The 18425-nt window shown below is 52.1% G+C and overlaps 1 protein-coding gene across 1 annotated transcript; it reads left to right on the top strand.

Annotated features, from left to right (window-relative positions):
- The first annotated feature begins 1819 nt into the window (after nt 1-1819).
- CTSD (cathepsin D) lies at nt 1820-17599 on the top strand. Its single transcript, XM_051621087.1, has 9 exons — nt 1820-2029; nt 2477-2633; nt 4849-4972; nt 6507-6625; nt 10427-10626; nt 11749-11871; nt 12949-13093; nt 14076-14174; nt 14834-17599. Exons 1-9 carry the CDS (start codon nt 1959-1961, stop codon nt 14993-14995), a joined length of 1200 nt encoding a protein of 399 aa, XP_051477047.1. The 5' UTR covers nt 1820-1958; the 3' UTR covers nt 14996-17599.
- Nucleotides 17600-18425: the final 826 nt, after the last annotated feature.

Consider the following 18425-nt stretch of genomic DNA (forward strand, 5'->3'; position numbering starts at 1 on the left):
AGGACCCTTGGAGAGCATGGTTTTGCTTGAGTGGGACCACAGTCAGGTTAGTTTATGTCTGACCTACTCCCACCCACAGGCACTCAGTGCTGGGGCTGCCACACCCAGGGGGACAAGAGGAGGATACCCCCGAGCTGGAGCCCACAGCAACAGTGATGCCTCTGGGGTCAGGCTGCAGATGCTGGGACCCACTGCACGTCAGCCCCTTGCCCAAAAAGAGACACGTGGGGTTTTGCTGAGTCATGCAGTGCCATGGGGCCGGGAGGTTTTGCTGACTCAGGGTCAGTGGTACTTGCCTTGACCACATGCCCGCGGGGCAGGAGGGAAGCGAAGGCTGGCCAGCCTCCAAGGAGGCACCGCCAAGCCTGGCCAAAATAACGGGACCTGGTGGGCTCAGCCAGTGCCTCCAGCCATCGCTCCAGAAAAGCTTGTCCTGGTCAGTGCAGTGCCCCATGGAGAGGCAGCATGGGATTTGGACAGTTGTTGGGACAAGACACAGCCTAGGGCAGAAGTACCTCCTAAAAAACCTCGGCACAGACCACATCTGGGGGGCAGCGGGCACAGACCTAAGGCAGCATGTTGCTGCGTGAGGCCCTGGGAGGATGGAAGAGACTCAAGGAGAGAGGATGGGGAGAAGATGGCATGAGTGAGGTGCCACCAACATGACACAGTGATTTTTCAGAAGTTGCATGAACATGAAGGAGGCTGGTGAGGGACAGAGACCCTACCACAAAGCCAGGGATTCCCCACCCCAGCAGTGCCCGGCTCACCCCACAGGCCACTGAACTCCTGCCCTCAAGGCTGGGCACAGGCAGGAGCAGAAAATACCCCTGATCCCCAGGACATGGAAGGGAAAGCATCTGTAAATCTGATTTTATGTTTGTTGTTGTGGTTTTTTTTCCAGCTGGTCTTGTGGCCCTGTAAGAGCTTGATCAGGGAGAACAGAACAGAGATGAGCTCCATCGGTCACCTCCCAAGCTAGCAGGGTGGCACCTCTGAGCCCGGCCATGACACCCCGAGGGTGGCAAAGAGTCTGCTTTGGTGCACCCCGATGCTCAGGCCTGCATCCTGCTGGGGGGAACCTCAGGCTCTGCTGGTGGCCACTGGCCCCCCACGGCTCTGCCCAGCACCAGCACCATCCTCAGCGGCTGTAGGTGGCCTGTTACAACCACAGTGGCATTTCGGGGGGGGGGCACATCTGGCTTGGCATTCCCCAGCACCTCCCAAACAAGCTGTGGTCCAGGATGTGCCCGTCTCTCCCAGAAAACCACAGCCCAGATGGGTAAGGCCCCCTTCAAACCGAGAATGTCCTTGGGCCAGAGAGGAGAATGGGGCTGGGGGCTGCAAAACTAAACCCTGCGGGCCACAGTGGGTGGGTGCCCGAGGTCCGTGAGCAGCCACCGGCTTCTGGCAGGCGGAGTTCTTGCCATGCGGGGCTGGGGGGCCGGCCTGCACTCAGCAGGGTTTCGGGGGGCTGCTGGCTTGGGGGTGTCCCCCCACCTGCCCAGAGAAAAGCCTGAAAAGCGAACAAAACCACCAAGGAAAAGGAAGTTCAGAGGCGGCAAAAGCGGGCACGGCGGCCAGCCGGGCACCTCGTGATGCGTTTAGTGGTGTTTATTCCCCTTTTCCTGGAGGCTGAGTCACGGGCCGAGGCGCCGGGGGTCAGGCCCGCGGCCGGGGGGTGGGCGTGGGGAGGCACCGTGGCGCGGGGCGGCACCGTGGGGCGGGGCGGCACCCCGGCCCCGCACCCCGCACCCCGGCCCCGCACCCCGGGCCCGCCCCGGCTCGCCCTCACGTGACGCCGCCGGTGCAATTTTAGCCCGTCAGCTGACTCGAAAAATCCCTGGAGAGGGGCCGCCGCGCCTACAAAAGCAGGGAAGGCGGCCGGGAGCAGCGTCGCGGCCTCCCCTGCAGCGGCGGGACCCTCCGGCCTCCCTCCTCCTGCCGCCATCGCCGCCATGGGCTCCCGCGGCCGCCTCCTCCTCCTGCTGCTGCTCGCCCTGGCGGGGCCCTGCGCGGCCCTCATCAGGTGAGGCGGGGGCGCTGCGGGGTCTTGCCGAGCCCCCGGGACGGGCTGGGGATGGGGGGAAACACGGGCCGCAGGCTGCCGGTGCTGCTGCTGCGGTGGCGCCTCCGGGCTGCTCCCTCAGACACCCTCCCGACGGTGCTGCCGCGGAGGTGAGAACGGCTGGACCCCCCAGGTGGGGATTCGGGGCCTCGGCCCTGCCTGGAGGGAGGGGTTTTGCCCCGGCTGCTCTCATTGATGGTGGTTTTTGGTGGCCTTCAAGCCGCCATCCCCCCCCACACACACCCTCCCCTCCCCCCATACTCCGGCTTTGGGAAGAATGCTGCCAGGAGTGGCACAGCAAGGGGGCTGTTAGGTCCTCTGGCTGCAGTGGAGCCATGCTGCCTCCCTCCTTGCGATCCCATCCCCCAAGCCCCCATTAACAGGTGGGTGGCCTCCCTCTTGTCGCAGGATCCCCCTGACCAAGTTTCCCTCCATGCGGCGAGTCCTGAACGAGGTGGGGAGTGAGATCCCGGACATGAATGCCATCACCAACCTCATCAAGTTCAAGCTGGGCTTCAGTGACCTGGCTGAGCCCACTCCAGAGATCCTGAAGAACTACATGGATGTAAGTAAGCCCACCTTGCTGACTAGGCCCCAGCATGATGGGGCACACATCCCAGGGGGGTGGTAAGATGTGCCAACCTTGCCGTCCAGGAAGGTGAAGGAGGAAGAGATGTTGATTCCCTAGGAGAGATTCATGCACCCCCACAGCTTGATGGGTGGTTGCCAAATGTTGCTTCCTTCATTGTTAAACTAAAAATAAAACTAAAAATAAAATTAAAAATATTTTAAAAACAAAAGTAATAATAATAACAACCCACTGCAACTTGAGCAGGGGCTTTGCAGCTTCTGTGGCCTGTTTCCCCTTTGTCACTGATTAACAATTTTAAATAGAGGCTCCCTAGCTTGTGTGGTTCCTAAGCACCTTTTTCCGTGTTTGGGTTCCACTTTCTGCAAGACAGGGGCACAAAAATCATGCTCCACTCCTTGGGGCATTGGAACATAAACGAGAGAGCACAGGGCAGGAAGAGAGGGCTTGGACTGGGCACCAGTTTGCTATGGAACTGGGGATACAGGATCCTTCCTCTTGCTGTTCTTCATCTTCTGCGTGGCCTTGGGGAAAAGCTACCCTGCACCTTCTCAGCAGCTTAGGGAGCAAAGGGACCTTCATGATGGAAGCAGCAATAAAAGGAGAAGCCAGATAAAGCATGTTAGGTTTGCCCTTGCCCAGTTCTTGAACATGTGGGGCTTCCTGTTTCTGGGTTCTCTTCTGGGTACACTTGTGGCTTTTGGTGAGCGGGATGTGAGTGCTGGCTAGCAGAGTAAAGGTGGTGCCAGATATCTGGACATTAATTCAGGATATTCCCCTCTGCTCCCCTTCTTGTTACCTAGCCAGCACCATCCTGCCAGGGCTGTGCTGGGAAGGGCCACCGGTGTTTAAATTGTCAGTGCCAAAAGCTGGGGTGCCGGTAGTTGTGCCATAGTGTTGCCTCTTGTGCCTGTGGCTCAGGCTGCTGCTCAGGGAAGGACTCGGTGCCCTTGTCACAGGGGGACCAGCCCAACCTGCAGCAGGAGATAAGGGACCACTAGGTCCTGCCTGGCCAACAATGTTCTTGCTGCCTGAGGAGCTGTTAGTAGAAAAGGCACAACCTTCCTTAGACTGCCTGTACGGTCCCCACCAGCCCTTGGGACCCCTCGTGGGTCTACGTGTGTGACTTACAGGGCCCCTTTACCAGAGGTTAATTTTCAAGCTCCAGCAATAATTACAAAATCTCTGGAAGCAAGTGCTGCCTCCCAATTATGGCTAATTGCAATGGATTATTAATTACTCTGTGAGCAATCCCAGTAAAATAAGCGCACAGGAGGTGAACAGCTTTGGTAATCCTGTTTTCTTCCCCTCTCCCTTCCCCCCTTAATTAAGTACATGGGGGGTCTTGGAAAGGCCACTGGCTGACTTCCCTCGCTAGCAGACTTGTCTCCAGGGCTCTGATCCAGCTGCTTGCCAAGCACAATACAGCTTTCTGTGCTTTGGGAGGGCCGGGTAGAACAGGTCTGTCTGGGATCTGTCAAGCATTCCCCATTCATCCTCTTCCCTCTGGATAGAGAGATGCCCTAAAAACATCTCAGCCACTCAGGTTTCTTCCAGTCCCAGCAGAGGTGTGCTCACAGGGTAGAGATGTATCCGTAGAGAGGTATACCTGTGCTACAGGGACTTCTCCCAGACTCTCACCTCACAGCCCTTAAATATGTCTCTGGCAATGCTGCTGAAGTCCTTTTCTTTTGACATACACAACTGAGCATTTGTTTATTCCTCTCCAACCCATGGGCTCGCCAGCTCCCACTGAAAGCCCCAGTGACTTCACCCTCACCTGCAATGGGCAGAGCTCCTGCTTGCTGCTACCTGGCCAGTTTCAACTTTTCAATATTGCAAGCAATTTGTCTGGCTTCCTCCTGTCTCTTCCCTATAGTGAACTGCATGCCAGCCTGCAGGCCTTCTCCTTTCTTTTCTGCCCTGTCTCCCTGCCCCGAAAGTCCTCCCCCGCAAGTGCCCATCCTGTTTCTCCTCCCCGATTTATCCTTTTGCCACCCACTGAAAGGAGGTGTGGACAACAAAGGGGAGCCTCCCTTCCAGGGAACAAGTCCATCACTGCCAAAAATGAGAGAAGAGCAGTCTAGATAAGGAGCTGGTGCCCTTTTTCAGTCCTAAGAGATGTTTTTGTCTTTGATCCCTGCGTTTAGCCAGCCACCTCTGCTCACAGCTCCCTTCTCCTCCTTTGCAGGCCCAGTATTATGGTGAGATCGGCATTGGGACCCCCCCACAGACGTTCACTGTGGTCTTTGACACTGGCTCCTCCAACCTCTGGGTGCCATCTGTGCACTGTCACCTCTTGGACATTGCCTGCAGTAAGTGTCACTAGTGACAGCCAAGGCTCAGCAGCTTCTATTTCCCTGCAAAATGCAGATCCTGGCATTGCAAGAGGAGAAACTGAGGCAACAGCATGAAAGAGCTTGCCAGAGGCTGGTGGGATTTTTAGAACCAGAGTTAGAAGTGGGATCCCAGCCTCCTGTATATGGCCTTCACTACTCCTTTCCTGGTTTTTTTCCCTCTGCATTGCCCACGCACAGCTTCAGGCCTTCCCCAACAGCCTTGACCATGCAGCCAAGGAGCAGCATCACAGGTTGTGATGTTTCTTCCCCAGTTATAGGCTGACACTGCTATTTGCCCCATTGCGCAAGGCTGGTAAAAAAAATTTCAACCTCTTGCCAGATCTGATACAAACTGTCCTAGTTTCTGGTTTATTGCTGTGTGGAGCATGTGTGTGCATGTTTATGGATTCATAATTAACAAGAGCCAGGTAGACATGATGAGATAACATCCTGGGGATTACACATTTTTTTTCTCTGTGGCATTCCTATGGAAGTTGGAGATGTCAACTCTGTCTATGGCAAAATGCCATTTAAAAGCCTCTGGCTGTGCTGCTTAAGCAGAGCAGAGAAACCTGTGGAGCCAAAAAACACAACCATGAAAGGTGGCCCATAGTGCTCGTTGGGGGTAGGGAGGAAATTTGGGCTTCTTATACAGCCCTCTAGTGCGCAGAGAGATGGACCTTCTTGCATGTGAAATGAGATTTAGGACACCAGTAGAGGGGTGAGGTCTAGGCCTGATTTGTCCTGGGGATCTCTAACAGGCAGCTGATTTCCCAAGGCAGCGATGTGGGACTTGCTGGACCTGAAGGACTCATTTTACAAGCATTCAATGAGTCTAACCTCCTGCCAGGTTGGGATCCAGACTGCTCTGCCAGGGAAGTCCCAGTATAGCATGTTAGTTTCTGTAGGGCTCAGCTGATTTGTCCTCATCTGCTGTCTGCCTCACTCAATAAGCAGCCGTGGAGCTGTGCTGATTGAGCTTGCCACGTGCTGCTGCCCAACTCGTGACTCAGGAGGAATCTGCCCAGCCATAGAACCTTACAGTTCCCAACCCTTCCAAGGGGAAAAGCAGCTTGGACTAGGGCAAAGCCCTTCTTCTCTGCAAATAAAATAATATTTTGAGCCCTCTCTATGCAAAAACAATAACCATTCATGCCCAGAGCTGGCTGTATTTAAAGCCACCTTGCTTCTCCGTGGCATGAGGGGGAAGTTTTGCTTTGCTGTCTAATGGACTCTGACACACCAGCCACGTAGCCTCTAGGCTCTTAATACCTGGTGGCCAAATCCGATTTAACAGCCAAATTGGATCTACCTACCTAATTCCCCAGACATTAGAAATGCTTTATTAAGAAGTCTGGGCTTGGCAAGTGCTGGTTTCAGGCTCATCTTCACATTGTTGAGTTTTTGTATGGATGAGACATGCAGTGTGGAGTTAGGCAACATGAGGGGGAGCCCTCAGAATCAAGGAGCACTGATGTATCTTTCCATGTGTCCCCCTCTCTGGCTGCAGTGCTGCACCACAAGTACGATTCCTCCAAGTCCAGCACCTACGTGGAGAACGGTACCGAGTTTGCCATCCACTATGGGACGGGGAGCCTCTCTGGGTACCTCAGCCAGGACACTGTCACGGTGAGTAACAACTGCCCTTGCCCTGAGCTGCCCTGGCATGCTTTCAGCAGGGTGCTCTAAGCTATTTGATTTCAACAAGTTGTGCGTCTCCAGTGTCCTATTCCTATCAACTATGCTTCAGCACCATGTTTCCAAGTGCTTTGGTACAAGGTGGTTGTGATCACTAAGAACGTAATGTTGACCAAGACAGGCAGAGAAGGGGAAAGGTATTAATCAGCAGGCTAGGAGTGTGTACCACATGCATGGTGCCCTGCAAACATGGTCTCTGGCCATCCCTCCAACCCTCTTCCCCCTGACCCCAGAAATTTTCCAGCCCAAGCACACGTCAGCACCACTGTGCAGATTGCTGGTGATGCCCATCTGGTTCCTGGCTGATACCCATGCTGTAGTAGAAGGGCAGCTGCTCAGATACCCCCATCCTGGTCTGGTGATGAGAACAGTGCTTAGGTTTGCAAAGGTTGTGTAATGCCTATGGAGGGTTCCCCAACATCATTCAGGGCCCAGCTCGAGGTAGTCGAAATTGCTGGTGATTGCTTCCCATCATGTCCTGTTAAGTGAGCAAAGGCTGAGCTGTCTGTCCTGCAGAGGGTGAGCACCTTTCACGACTGCCTCCCACGTATAGATGCTTGTGAGAGTTTTCCAGCTGCTGAACATCACTGGCACGTATGCTAACAGATTACTTGGTCTCCTGGCAAATGATAAGGTCATATGTTTGCTTCATGGGGGGAAGTGAGTTGGCAAAGCTTTGAATAAACACATAAATCAGGGGAGTTGGGATTTTCCATGTTAGGTTCAGCTGGAAAGTATTGACTTACGCATTTAATTGGGATCAAAAGAAAAATATCCAAGAATAGCTCGAAGTGGGTAGCTCATGCAAGGGGCACTCTTTAGCCTCTTTTCCTTCCTTATGGCAGGAAAATTTCAGGCTTGCTTGGAAGCACCGTACCGTTGCCTCTGTGCTGGATCCAAACATGCTGTCAGGTCAGGCTGGGTGCAGGACCCTCTTTTGGGGTGGGGGCTTTTTGTTGTGCCATTGCACATCATTGTGTCCTCTGCCTCCTGCACCCACTGAGCTTCGGGACTGTTTCAGTTTCGTTTAATGCCATTTATTTCCTGCATCCCTCGGTTTGCTTAGAAGCACCCCACCTTCCTGCTGCTCTTGCCAAATGCAGGCACCCAGCATGTAGCATTAATGGGTTCTCTTACATTAGATTTGCAAAATACAGATGGAGCTGGCAGAAGTGTCTGCATTCATCCCAGTAATGGAGCAGGGCAGTGAAGCAAACAGTGAACTTCTATTGTCCTGTGAAAAAGTGTGGGCTGGTTTAGGCACTTTCTGGCTTAATGCAGAGGCTGAAGTGAGTCAGAAGGGAATGTGGAATGTGCAGCTTTTTATTTTTTGTTGTTGTTTCTTTGTAATTATGACCCTAAAACCTGCCTTTCTGGCAGCTCAGAGGAAGGATTTTGTGGCTGAGGTTGTTCAGGAAGTGGGGATGGCTCTTGACAGCAAGCATGGCTTGTAGCATGTAGTTTCAGTCTGGGAGGAAGAAAGGTACATCTCTTGCATGGAGCCTGAGCTGTGTCACACTTGCAGTACACAGAAGAGGGGTGCAACTCAGAGGGTTAAGGACCTTCAGCTTGGCCACCAAGATTCATCCTTTGATGCGCAGCATCCCGTAGGCAAGCTCCAAGTTGGGTGTAGTCTGGAAATAGACATTGAAACAGCCTTCAGAGTGACCCTCTCTGTTCCAGCTGTCCCAATGGGTAGAAGCAGCCACAGAAGCCTCTGATAGTACTGACATCAGAATGAAAAATGCTGGTTAGCAGGTGGTCCAGAGTCCTTCAGCCCTGAATTATTTTTCTTTTTTGAGTGACAAACTCATGTTGAACATTCTCTCTCTTTCTGCAAAGGAGCAGTGCCTCAGTGCACCACACACCTTGGTGCTGCTCACATTCCAAAGAGCAGCAGGTTCAGCCAGCCCTCTACTGCTCAGGCATCTCAGCCCTTTACCACAGCCTGACCTTGGGATGTCCTTCAAGGACAGCAGAGGAATCGTCACTGGCCACAGTGCAGAAGGTCTCTCCTGGGGCTGCTGTGCAGGTACAAGATGCAGGAGATGCCACTCCCTGCCTCTCCCATGTGTTGCTGCAGAGGGGGTCCCTGAGCCCTGTGCCACGGAGGCTGGGTGCGGTTCTGGGTGCTGACACCTGTCTGCCAAGTGCTGGAGGGTGGCCACCACACAGCAATCCACTAGTAGTGTTTTTTTGGTCATTCCATGTCTGGATGAGAGCCAGCCAAGGGATCGAGAGAGACAAAGGATCTGTCACTTGGTGCCAGGGCTCTGCTAAAGATGCTTTTGAGTTTGTCCTGCTGAGGACCAAGCACAGGCAGGGTCTGCAGAGACCCCCACCTCAGGGCAGATACCTGCCTCCCTCTTGGGATGTGCAACTGGGCACAAACCTGGTGCTCAGTTTTATCAGTCTGTTGCATTTTTATTTTTAAGTGGAAGCTTCATTGAACTTTCTGAGCTGCTGCAGGATGAGCTGTGCTGAGTGGTAGAGCTGTGGCTTTCATAAACCTGCAGCAAACAGCTGTGGCTGCTCCCCATGTGCTGCGTTGCTGTGAGCTGTTTAGTCCCACATTCTGCCCCATGGCTTTTAGCTTTTGCAAGGCTCGATCACCCTTTTCTAGCACGAGCCTTTGATACCATTAAAGCCAAGCTGCCCATCCTAGCCCTGCACTGTCTAACCCTGGGGGGATATTAGTAATTTACATGGATCGTTATCTGCCATCAGGTAGGAGAGGCCAGCCTTTTAGTCCAGCCTGATTCACTACAGGGCTGCTAGGTGCAGGCTGAGAAGCCTGAATTTGCCTAGGATGCTAAAATTGTCCATGGTTAGCCAGAAGCTTGGAAACCTCCTGAACTGCTAAAGTCAGGAGCCAGCAGACATGTTCTGCTCCCTGTCAGCAGAGCCATCCTGCTTTCTGCGATCCCCTTTCTGAGGATCTGCACTTGCGGGGCGTTTTAGCTTTCCAGTGGGGAATGCCAGTCCTTCTTGTGGCTGGCAGGAGAGGTGACCTTTGCATTCATAGTTCTCTGCTTGTTATTTTCATGCTTCAGGCTCAACCTCACTTTCCTGATGGGGTCTTCTCCCATCCCATGGAAGGTGTTTCCAGGCTAGACAGTCATCTGGGGGATGCAATGATATCCTGAGGATGTTTCTTAGGTAGGGCAGATCACAGGGGTCATTGGCAGAGGTGTAGGGATTTGTGCTCCCAGCTGGGCTTGAGTGCAGCACCCAAGGAGGTAGGACACAGAGATGACTTAGAATACATCTAGGTTGGGGAAGAGGATTAAAGGCCCAGCATAAGAGCCTTTCAGACTGAAAAGAAAGGATGAAGTAGGCAATAGGGAAAGGGATATGGGGGTGACAAAATGATACAAGGCCCTCTGTGCAAAGAGAAGGTGCAAAATGGCATGGCCAGTGCTGGGACCCAGCAAAAGGCTGAAAGTGCTGAAGGAGATGGGCAAAGAGTAAAGGGGGGTTCCTGCCTGTAGGGGTGTGCTGGTCTTTGCAGGGGCTCAGGAGGTGCCACTGTGCAGCCAGAGTGGCCTGCCCCACCCGTGAGGAGAGTGGCACCAGGGTATCTGGTTTCTGCAGCTGCTTTCTAATGCAACGGTGAAAGCAGGCAGGAGTGTGGCAGCACATTGAAGGATAGTTCTACAGCCAGTGTTCACTAAGATCCTGGTCCCATAAGTCAGTTTTCTTTATAATCTTTTCCCTCCCCATCTCGCTCAGCTTGGTGACTTGAAAATCCAGAACCAGATCTTCGCGGAGGCCGTGAAGCAGCCAGGCATCACGTTCATTGCTGCCAAGTTTGATGGCATCCTGGGCATGGCATTCCCGAGGATTTCTGTGGACCACGTCACCCCTTTCTTTGATAACATCATGAACCAGAAGCTGATAGAGAAAAATATCTTCTCCTTCTACCTGAACAGGTAGTGTTTGGTTTGGTGTCACACCTCTGGCAAGCCCACCCAAGCATTTCTTTGTGCTCCCAGCAGCACCTCTCGCTCGGTGCCAGTTTATGCCCTTGCCAGCATTACTGAGGAGATCTCAGCAAAGTCTCCTTGCTGGAGCAGTCAGGCCAAAAATCTCTTCTGTTTACTGCTTTGAAGTAAGAAGGGAAGAAATGCAGTCATTTTACTGATAAAAAGCTGGGTAGATTTGCTACCAGATTTCTTAACTCATGTAGAGAAAGAGGATGTATCCAGAGGAAAGAGAAATAAAAATAAACAGGGTTGTGATCATAAGATCATAAGAGATTGCACCCTGCTAGTGCAGTCCCTGTTAGGTGGGTAAACACAGCTGCAGTCTTGGCAAAACCCAGAAGCCATGTGGCCACCACTGTGTCCAGTCATGAGCAACCATGCCCACCACCAGTCATTGCTAATGTTGGGGCTAACACTTCCTCAACACCTGGGAAAACCTCCTGTGTGACTCCTTGGACCTACCGACCCACTGCTGTTCTCCTCAGGACACCCCATCCTCCTCCAGGCACCACAGGGGAGACTCTGAACTATGTCAGCCCAAAAAGTAGCACACCAGGAGCAGGGAGGGCAGAGAGCACTGCTGCTGGCAGCTCAAGCACCAGCCCTCCCCCATCCCTGTGTTTCTTCCCATCTGCTCAGCAGCAAGTTTTTAGCTGACAGTAACCTTGAGGATTTGGCTCAGAGGCCACTGGCTGGTGTGGAGTCAGGTGCAGATAACCTAATGCTTCATCAGCTGTGTCCCCCCTGCACATGTGCTTCTTACAGTCTGATTATTTGGGGGATCCCTGCACCAGTGCTCAGTTCCTCTTTGCTGTCTAAGTGTCCATGTGAAAGCACGAGGCAAAAAACTGCAGATGTTTTCCTTGGGCCAAAACGTTCTCATTTCCCCACCCCAGCATATCTCATAGTATCTGTCCTTGCACTGATACATTTTAGCACAATGTAAGTCTCTGTCTCCACTGTTGCTAATGCTGTGCTTCACCCCAAGCATGTGTTCTGGGGGCACACAGAGGGGTTTGTTCTCACCCTGCCCCTAACATTCATGGGTTTGGGTTTGTTTTTTTCCAGAGACCCCACCGCTCAGCCTGGTGGTGAGCTGCTCCTGGGAGGGACTGATCCCAAATATTACAGTGGTGACCTCAGCTGGGTCAATGTCACACGCAAGGCCTATTGGCAGATCCACATGGATGGGTAAGTCTCCCTTCCACCTAACTACATGTGTGGGGACACGTGCAGACAGTTCGCACTCAGGGTTGGGTTAAAGCCATCATTAAAAGGGAATCATCCTCTATCCCTGCAACACATCCATGCCAAAAAAAAGGCAGATTAAAATCCCACGGTAAGGCTGGGTCATTTGTTGCTGAAAGGGGAGGAGAGGCAGAGAACAGTAGCAGATGTTCTGCAAAATCCTTCCCTCTTGTTTACAGTTTGGCCCTTGAAAATGCCTGCTACACCCTTGCAAAGTGGGGAAAAAAGCTTGCGTATCCTCCTTGCAGGCAGGGTGAGCCTCACAGATTAAAACTTGGTGTTGCTCAGCTCTCAGTGAGGCTTGAGCTGTGTGTCTCACTTGCAGAAAGCTCCAGAGGAGCAGGATGAGGCCCCAGGAAGCCAGCCCTTGACTGAAGGGCATGGTGCTGCAATCAGTGCACATTGTTGGAGGCAGAGGGGAGGAGAGCGGGCTGAGCTGCCTGCCCATCAGCCCTGCAGTCTATTCTGAGCTCTCCCACGTGATGGGAACTTAAAAGCAGCCTGTGATCAGAGTGTGTCCTTATCCCGGGGACCACATCCCTCCCCAGTGCAGGGTTTCAATTCTCATCTTCCCCCAGCCCTGCTGTGTTGGCAAAGTGTGGCAGACCCTAGTCTGGAAGGCTTTGTCTGTCTGTGCAGCTGTGAAATGCAATGCAGGTGAGGAAGCCTAACCAGCTTCCCTGGCCCACAACTCCCTCTGCCATCAAACTGCCCATTTAACCCTTTTTGCAGTAGAAGGGTCCACAGGCAGCAGTCTGGGCTGCCTACAGAAATGCAGTAACCCACCAAGGCACTCGCTCTACTGGGAGCAGGTGAGTGCCCTGCAGGGAGCCAGGGGGTCTGTGCACTAAGTTGGTGCTGCATCAGGATTTCTGAGTGCCTGTCCTTCCTGGCTGTCTGTCACAGCCCTCCCTTGCATGCCGATGTGCTGCCCAGGCTCAGCTCTTCAGTTCTTTGCCTGCTCCTGCCTTCACTGGGAGGCTTCTAAAGGTTGTCTTCTGTCTGGTCATCTCTTCCCAGGTTGGATGTTGCCAATGGCCTGACTCTGTGCAAAGGGGGCTGTGAGGCCATTGTGGACACAGGAACATCACTCATCACTGGCCCCACCAAGGAAGTAAAGGAGCTGCAGAAGGCCATTGGTGCAAAACCACTCATCAAAGGCCAGGTGAGGCTGGGCTGGGGAAGCAGGAGTCCTTGATCATTGTGGCATCTGCGCTGATGCCCTGCTTTGCACCCAGATGCTTCTAGATACCTGTGTTCAGTTCCCTCGGCTCTCGGTTCCCAGCCTGTGTTCCTGGAAAAGCCCTGGCATAGCAGGGATCCCTCCATCTTTTGACCCTGGGTAGTGCTCAACACCCTGCTCATACTCTCAGTAAAGAGCACAAGTGCTCATGCTCTCAGTAGAGAGTCCAGTGAACTTAGGATGCTTTTGGTCATCTCTGCCACCCATCTTGGGAGGCAGAGAAGGGGTGCAAGTTGCAGTGGAGGGCAAGGATTCATATTCATGTAAGTCCAGAGGCACTTCAGATATATTTCATTCAAATGACAGCCCTTCCCTATCAAGTTTTTAACCGTTTTAACAAATCTCACAAGGTCATCTCTTCTCCCTGAAAGTGTGGAGGAGCAGGGATTATAAGAATCCTCTAGGAAGTATGCTCTGCTCTGAAACACCTCTGAGATTATGTGAGCACTTGTAGGCTTTTTATGCAGTATGGGCAAAACCCACACTGCAGCAACAACTGGCTTAGACCTGCCACCTTTCCCAAGACTTGCCGCTGTTAATTAAACCAGCTTTGTCCATTCACCACACTGTGAGTCCCAGTCTGTGCCTCTAGGCTGTATTAAGCCATGTCTCCCTCTCCTGTGGCAGAAGTACCCTGCTGTGTCAGGTGTAGGACTCAGCAGAGCCAAAAGCTGAACCCAGCATCCTTTGGCTCCATCCCTAAAACTCTCTGGCTCCTCAGCTTGCAGCCCTGGGCAGGAAGCAGTCCACTTAGGCAGCTTGAGCCTCTTTTGCACCCTGAGATAAGCAGTTCTTAAGGAAGACCCCAGTAAAGGTGTGGTTGTGTCTGAGGTCAGACCATGCCCTTTCCTGACAGTGTGGGAGCTGCAATCTAAATTTGAAACCTTTACTGTTTCTGTTTCAGTATGTGATTGCCTGTGATCAGGTGCCATCTCTGCCTGTCGTCACACTAACACTAGGAGGGAAGCCCTACCAACTGACTGGAGAGCAGTATGTCTTCAAGGTGCGTCCAGGCAGCATTTGCAAGCCCTACACTTCTGCACCAGGGCCTAACTTTTGCCTTCTTCAGTCAAATGTCAACTACAACATCCAAAATGCAAGAGCAGCAAAAGCAAGGCTGGAGCTGGCACTTGAGGAAAAAGTCTGAAAGGCTGGGGTGACAGGGTGGTGGCACTGGCTGATGAAGCTAGGCCACCTCACCCAAGTCCTGCAGGTGCAAACCCCCTGCATAATGCTCATGAGGGATAGCAGGGTAGGAGAAAAAGGGCAAGCCATTGCACTGCTTTCTACAAACATTTTGCACTTTCCTGCTGTAAAAAACAAAGCCACAAGGCCAGTCTTGTCATGGCAAAGGCCACTAGGCTGGCATTTAAGCCATCAGAATCAAACTTGCAGGGACAGCCTTGTGCAGAATTTCAACAACTGATCTAATTCAGAGTTGTGTGGGCTGAGAGGCTTATGGGTACATGCAGCATAAGGGAGGGTGGGAATCTGGGTTTGGGGCTGTGAGAGCAGAAAGTTGGGAATTACTTCTGCAAGCTATGGATCTCAGACTGGGAGAGGCTGAAGCTCAACTGGTCGTGGCAGGTATTATTGCTGAGCCTGTGAGGTTGAGGGAATGGGAGGACCTCCTTGGACTGAAGCTGTTACTCTTCTTTCCAGGTTACTGTGTCAGGAGAGACCATCTGCATGAGCGGTTTTTCAGGCCTGGACATCCCACCTCCAGGGGGCCCTCTCTGGATCCTGGGAGATGTCTTCATTGGCCCCTACTACACCGTCTTTGATCGTGATAATGACTCTGTTGGCTTTGCCAAATGCGTCTAAGCGCCTAACCCCACTGCCTCTCCCACACGCACTTACACACATGCACAGGAGCTGTAGAGAAAGATTACCAGGATTAGAAACCCAATGAGTGGAAAGGAAAGAAAAGAAAAAGAAATGGAGCTAAGTTTAAAATTACATGGAAAATAGTCCTTAGTGCCCTGCTAGCTACTTGTTCCCCTCTGTTGCATAGGTGGTGCTGGGAGGACTCTAGCTGACAACTCCAGCTGGAGTGGCCCCTTGCTCTACTCCTAGGTCTTTGTCTTTAAGAATTATTCTCAGAAGTGAACAAGACCCTCTTGTGTCTCCTAGCTCTGGTCTCCTTCCTGAGGGGACAGCTGGCTTGAGACAGTTCTTGGCACCTCTGTTCCTGCAGAGAGGTTGTGCAACTGCTCTTGGGTTTGGGCTTCTAGTCTCGGGGAGAGGGTCAGGGAAGGCTGCCCAGCACATTATTTACTTCTTGCTTTTTCTCTGCTGAAGTGGGTGAGTGAGATGTGGGGGAGAGTCTGTCTTTTTCACCCCTCCACAATGGGTTGAGGCAGCTACCACTCGGTCATTTCTCAATGGATTTGTGCTGGCTTGGTCCTAGGAGAGCATGTCCCAGGCTGGAACAATGGGGGATTGCCTAAGGGTTGAGTTGCAGAGCCCCAGGGCTTTGGTGGTGTGTTTTTGTGTTGCAGTGGCACTAGTGGGAGAGCTGGAGGCATGATGTTGGTGTGCCTGACAAGGCATAGGGAGGCTCCAGCCAGTGGGACTCCAGGGAGTGAGAATATAAAGGGGTCAGGATAGCATTTAATAGAGGTCACATCAGTTCATGGCCAAGAAGGCCTAGCTTTTTTGCTGAGTAAAGTCACGTGACAGGTTCTCTCGAGTTCGGTGAACTTCTTCCAGGTTCCCCAAACCACCAATCTTCCCAGCTTCATCTGTAGCCAGTGAGTTGACAGTAATGTTTCCTAAAGCAATTAAGTGATCTACAAGCTGAAATCATGCTGATAAAATCTGTAGGTGTTTGTCAGCCATGTAAGGCCTTTTGGAAGCATTCACAGTATCTTTAACTTCTCACAACTCAAGAGACAGTTGGCAGAGCCAGCAAGTTTCCCAAGCTGGAGGATGCCATGGCAGATGCTGGACTTGTATTCACTTCCCTGCTGCCCTGTCCTGAAATCCAACTCCCTTTAACACCTTCCTTATCTGCTTTCCACCTTACTAACTCTGGTGAGAGCTGCTCAGGTTCGCTCTGTGTTGCACAGTCCTGCTTCAGAGAGGTTGTAGCTGATTTAGCTGTGCTCACAGGTTGTCCCGCAAAGCCAAGGTCTGCACATGTGGAGCTGCTCACTTCAATGGGCTGATCTCAGTAGGCAAACACTGGTGGAGCTGGGAGGGTGATAAAATGAGGTTTAAGCAGTACTGGAAGGCAGAAGGGAGTCTGCCAAGAACCCCAACCTATGCTGAGGATAAATGACTCTTTGCTTTCCCAGTACATTGGATGAGGTCCTGAAGTTAGGGAGTGGCAGCAGGTAGGGGGCAAACCTGAGGGTGATAAGAAGACCAGATCAGCACCAACTGTGACACAGACCAGACAAAGCAGATGGTAAAATCCTGGCTCCCCAAAATTCTCTGATAATCCTGCCAGCAGGTACCAGAAAGATCCTCAGTCAGTGGATGAATAGATGGTTATGCCCTGTGAAATGCATATATATCATCCCCAGAGTTGAATTTGCCACAATCATCACAGGCGTATGTGGGAGGGAGGTCCCAAGGTGAGCTGTGGGAGGACAGTGAGCACGTAGCCTCACACTTCAGAGGGGTTTGGCCTGAGCAGTGGGGACAGGCCTGGGGGCACTTCTTGTGAATGTATTGTCCCTGCAACTCTGGATGTGATAAATGCTACTCCCAAAGCTTGCTTCTTCCTGCTTGTAGTCTTCACCTACAACCCTGCATCTGGACACCCAAGGACATCTGTTGTAGACTGGCAAGAGAACAGCTTGTTACAAAAAAAAATAAATCAGTAGGTATTCCCAAAATGAGCAGATATTTTAGCACCACTCCGGAGAGACCTGGTTTCACACAAGTTCAAGTGCCCAGAGCTCCTTCAAGTCCCACTGCACTGTTTCCCAGCAGCAGGATTTCTCCAGCACTGTGAGACAGAGACAGCCTCTCAAGTACCCTCTAACCAGACCTGATGCGAAGGGGAAGTCTGACATGGAGCTGGCGGTGGGTTTTGGACATTTTTTGGCATCAGACTTAAGTGGGAGCAGCCCCACAACATGCCATCAGGCTGTGGTTCTGCTTGGTGTGCAATGCCTTATGCCGACCATGTCATAGCCTCTGTGGTAACCCAAGGCTGGGCTGATGCCTGTCCTCAGGCAGGCAGGAGTCTGGGGAAAAAGCACAGCCCGAAATGATGCCCTGAGTGATGTACTTTAGGATAAGCTGGAGGAGCAGGTCATCATAGTCTTCCCTGAATGGATCTCCTCCCCTTTTTCTTTTACTTACATTTTTAAACCAAACTCTTAATGGTGTGACTGGGGTTTTTTAAATCTAATTTGCTGTTGGAATTCCTGTCTCATAGAAAATTGACATGAAAATACAGTATTTCCCCCCTTAGGTCTGAGAGTGGTCTTTCCTCAAGCAGTTTGAGATGCCAGACTCTTTCTTGGTGTGTAGAGACTGTGTGTCCTTGTCCTGTTGAGTCAATATGTCTAGTCACCCACTCGGGTAAACCCATACATGCTTCAGAAGGGCTCCTTCCCTTCTTTCTGAGAAGGAGACATGCAGACATGCTGGTGTTGGTTGGATTTGTCTTTTTTTAGTATATGAACTTGAGCTCTTCATGATGACATAGCAGTGTCACCTGCCTGATCCAACAACACTGGGGTGGCTGGCACTCCCAGCATCTCTCCTAACCTACAGCCTTCTCCTGGGGTCACATCTCCCTGTCTGAGTATTGCCAAGGGTAGTCCTCCTGCAGGATACTCATGCTGTCCCCTGGGCCAGCTAGAGCAAGCTTGTGTTTCGCTTGGGGCATAGAGTGGTCCTGTAGCAGCTAAAGTGGGACTCTAGTTTCTAAATCCAGCCTAAAACCCACTAGGATATGGAGTTTATGCTCCCAAGACCTGGTGATGAGGAGCATGGGCATTTTTTTCAAAATACAGGCTACTGCCTGGCTATGCAATTTTTGGTCCTGGTGCTGCGGTACAGAAGGCAGAGACTCTGATGCAGAATGAAGGCCCCGTGTGCCAGGTAGAAGATAAGAGCTAATCCCTACTTTGAAAAAAAGCATCATCTACATAAGCTAAATGGATGCAGCCACGTCCCATCCCATTTTCTGAGCACAGATCTAAGCACACAGAGAACCTGATGTCCCCACTGGCACATGCTGAACCTCTGTCCCCCAGGATGCCTTAATATCCTGATCAGCTGTTCTCCAATG

Source organism: Apus apus, chromosome 5, assembly GCF_020740795.1.
Source record: "Apus apus isolate bApuApu2 chromosome 5, bApuApu2.pri.cur, whole genome shotgun sequence".
In the NCBI taxonomy this organism is placed as follows: domain Eukaryota; kingdom Metazoa; phylum Chordata; class Aves; order Apodiformes; family Apodidae; genus Apus; species Apus apus.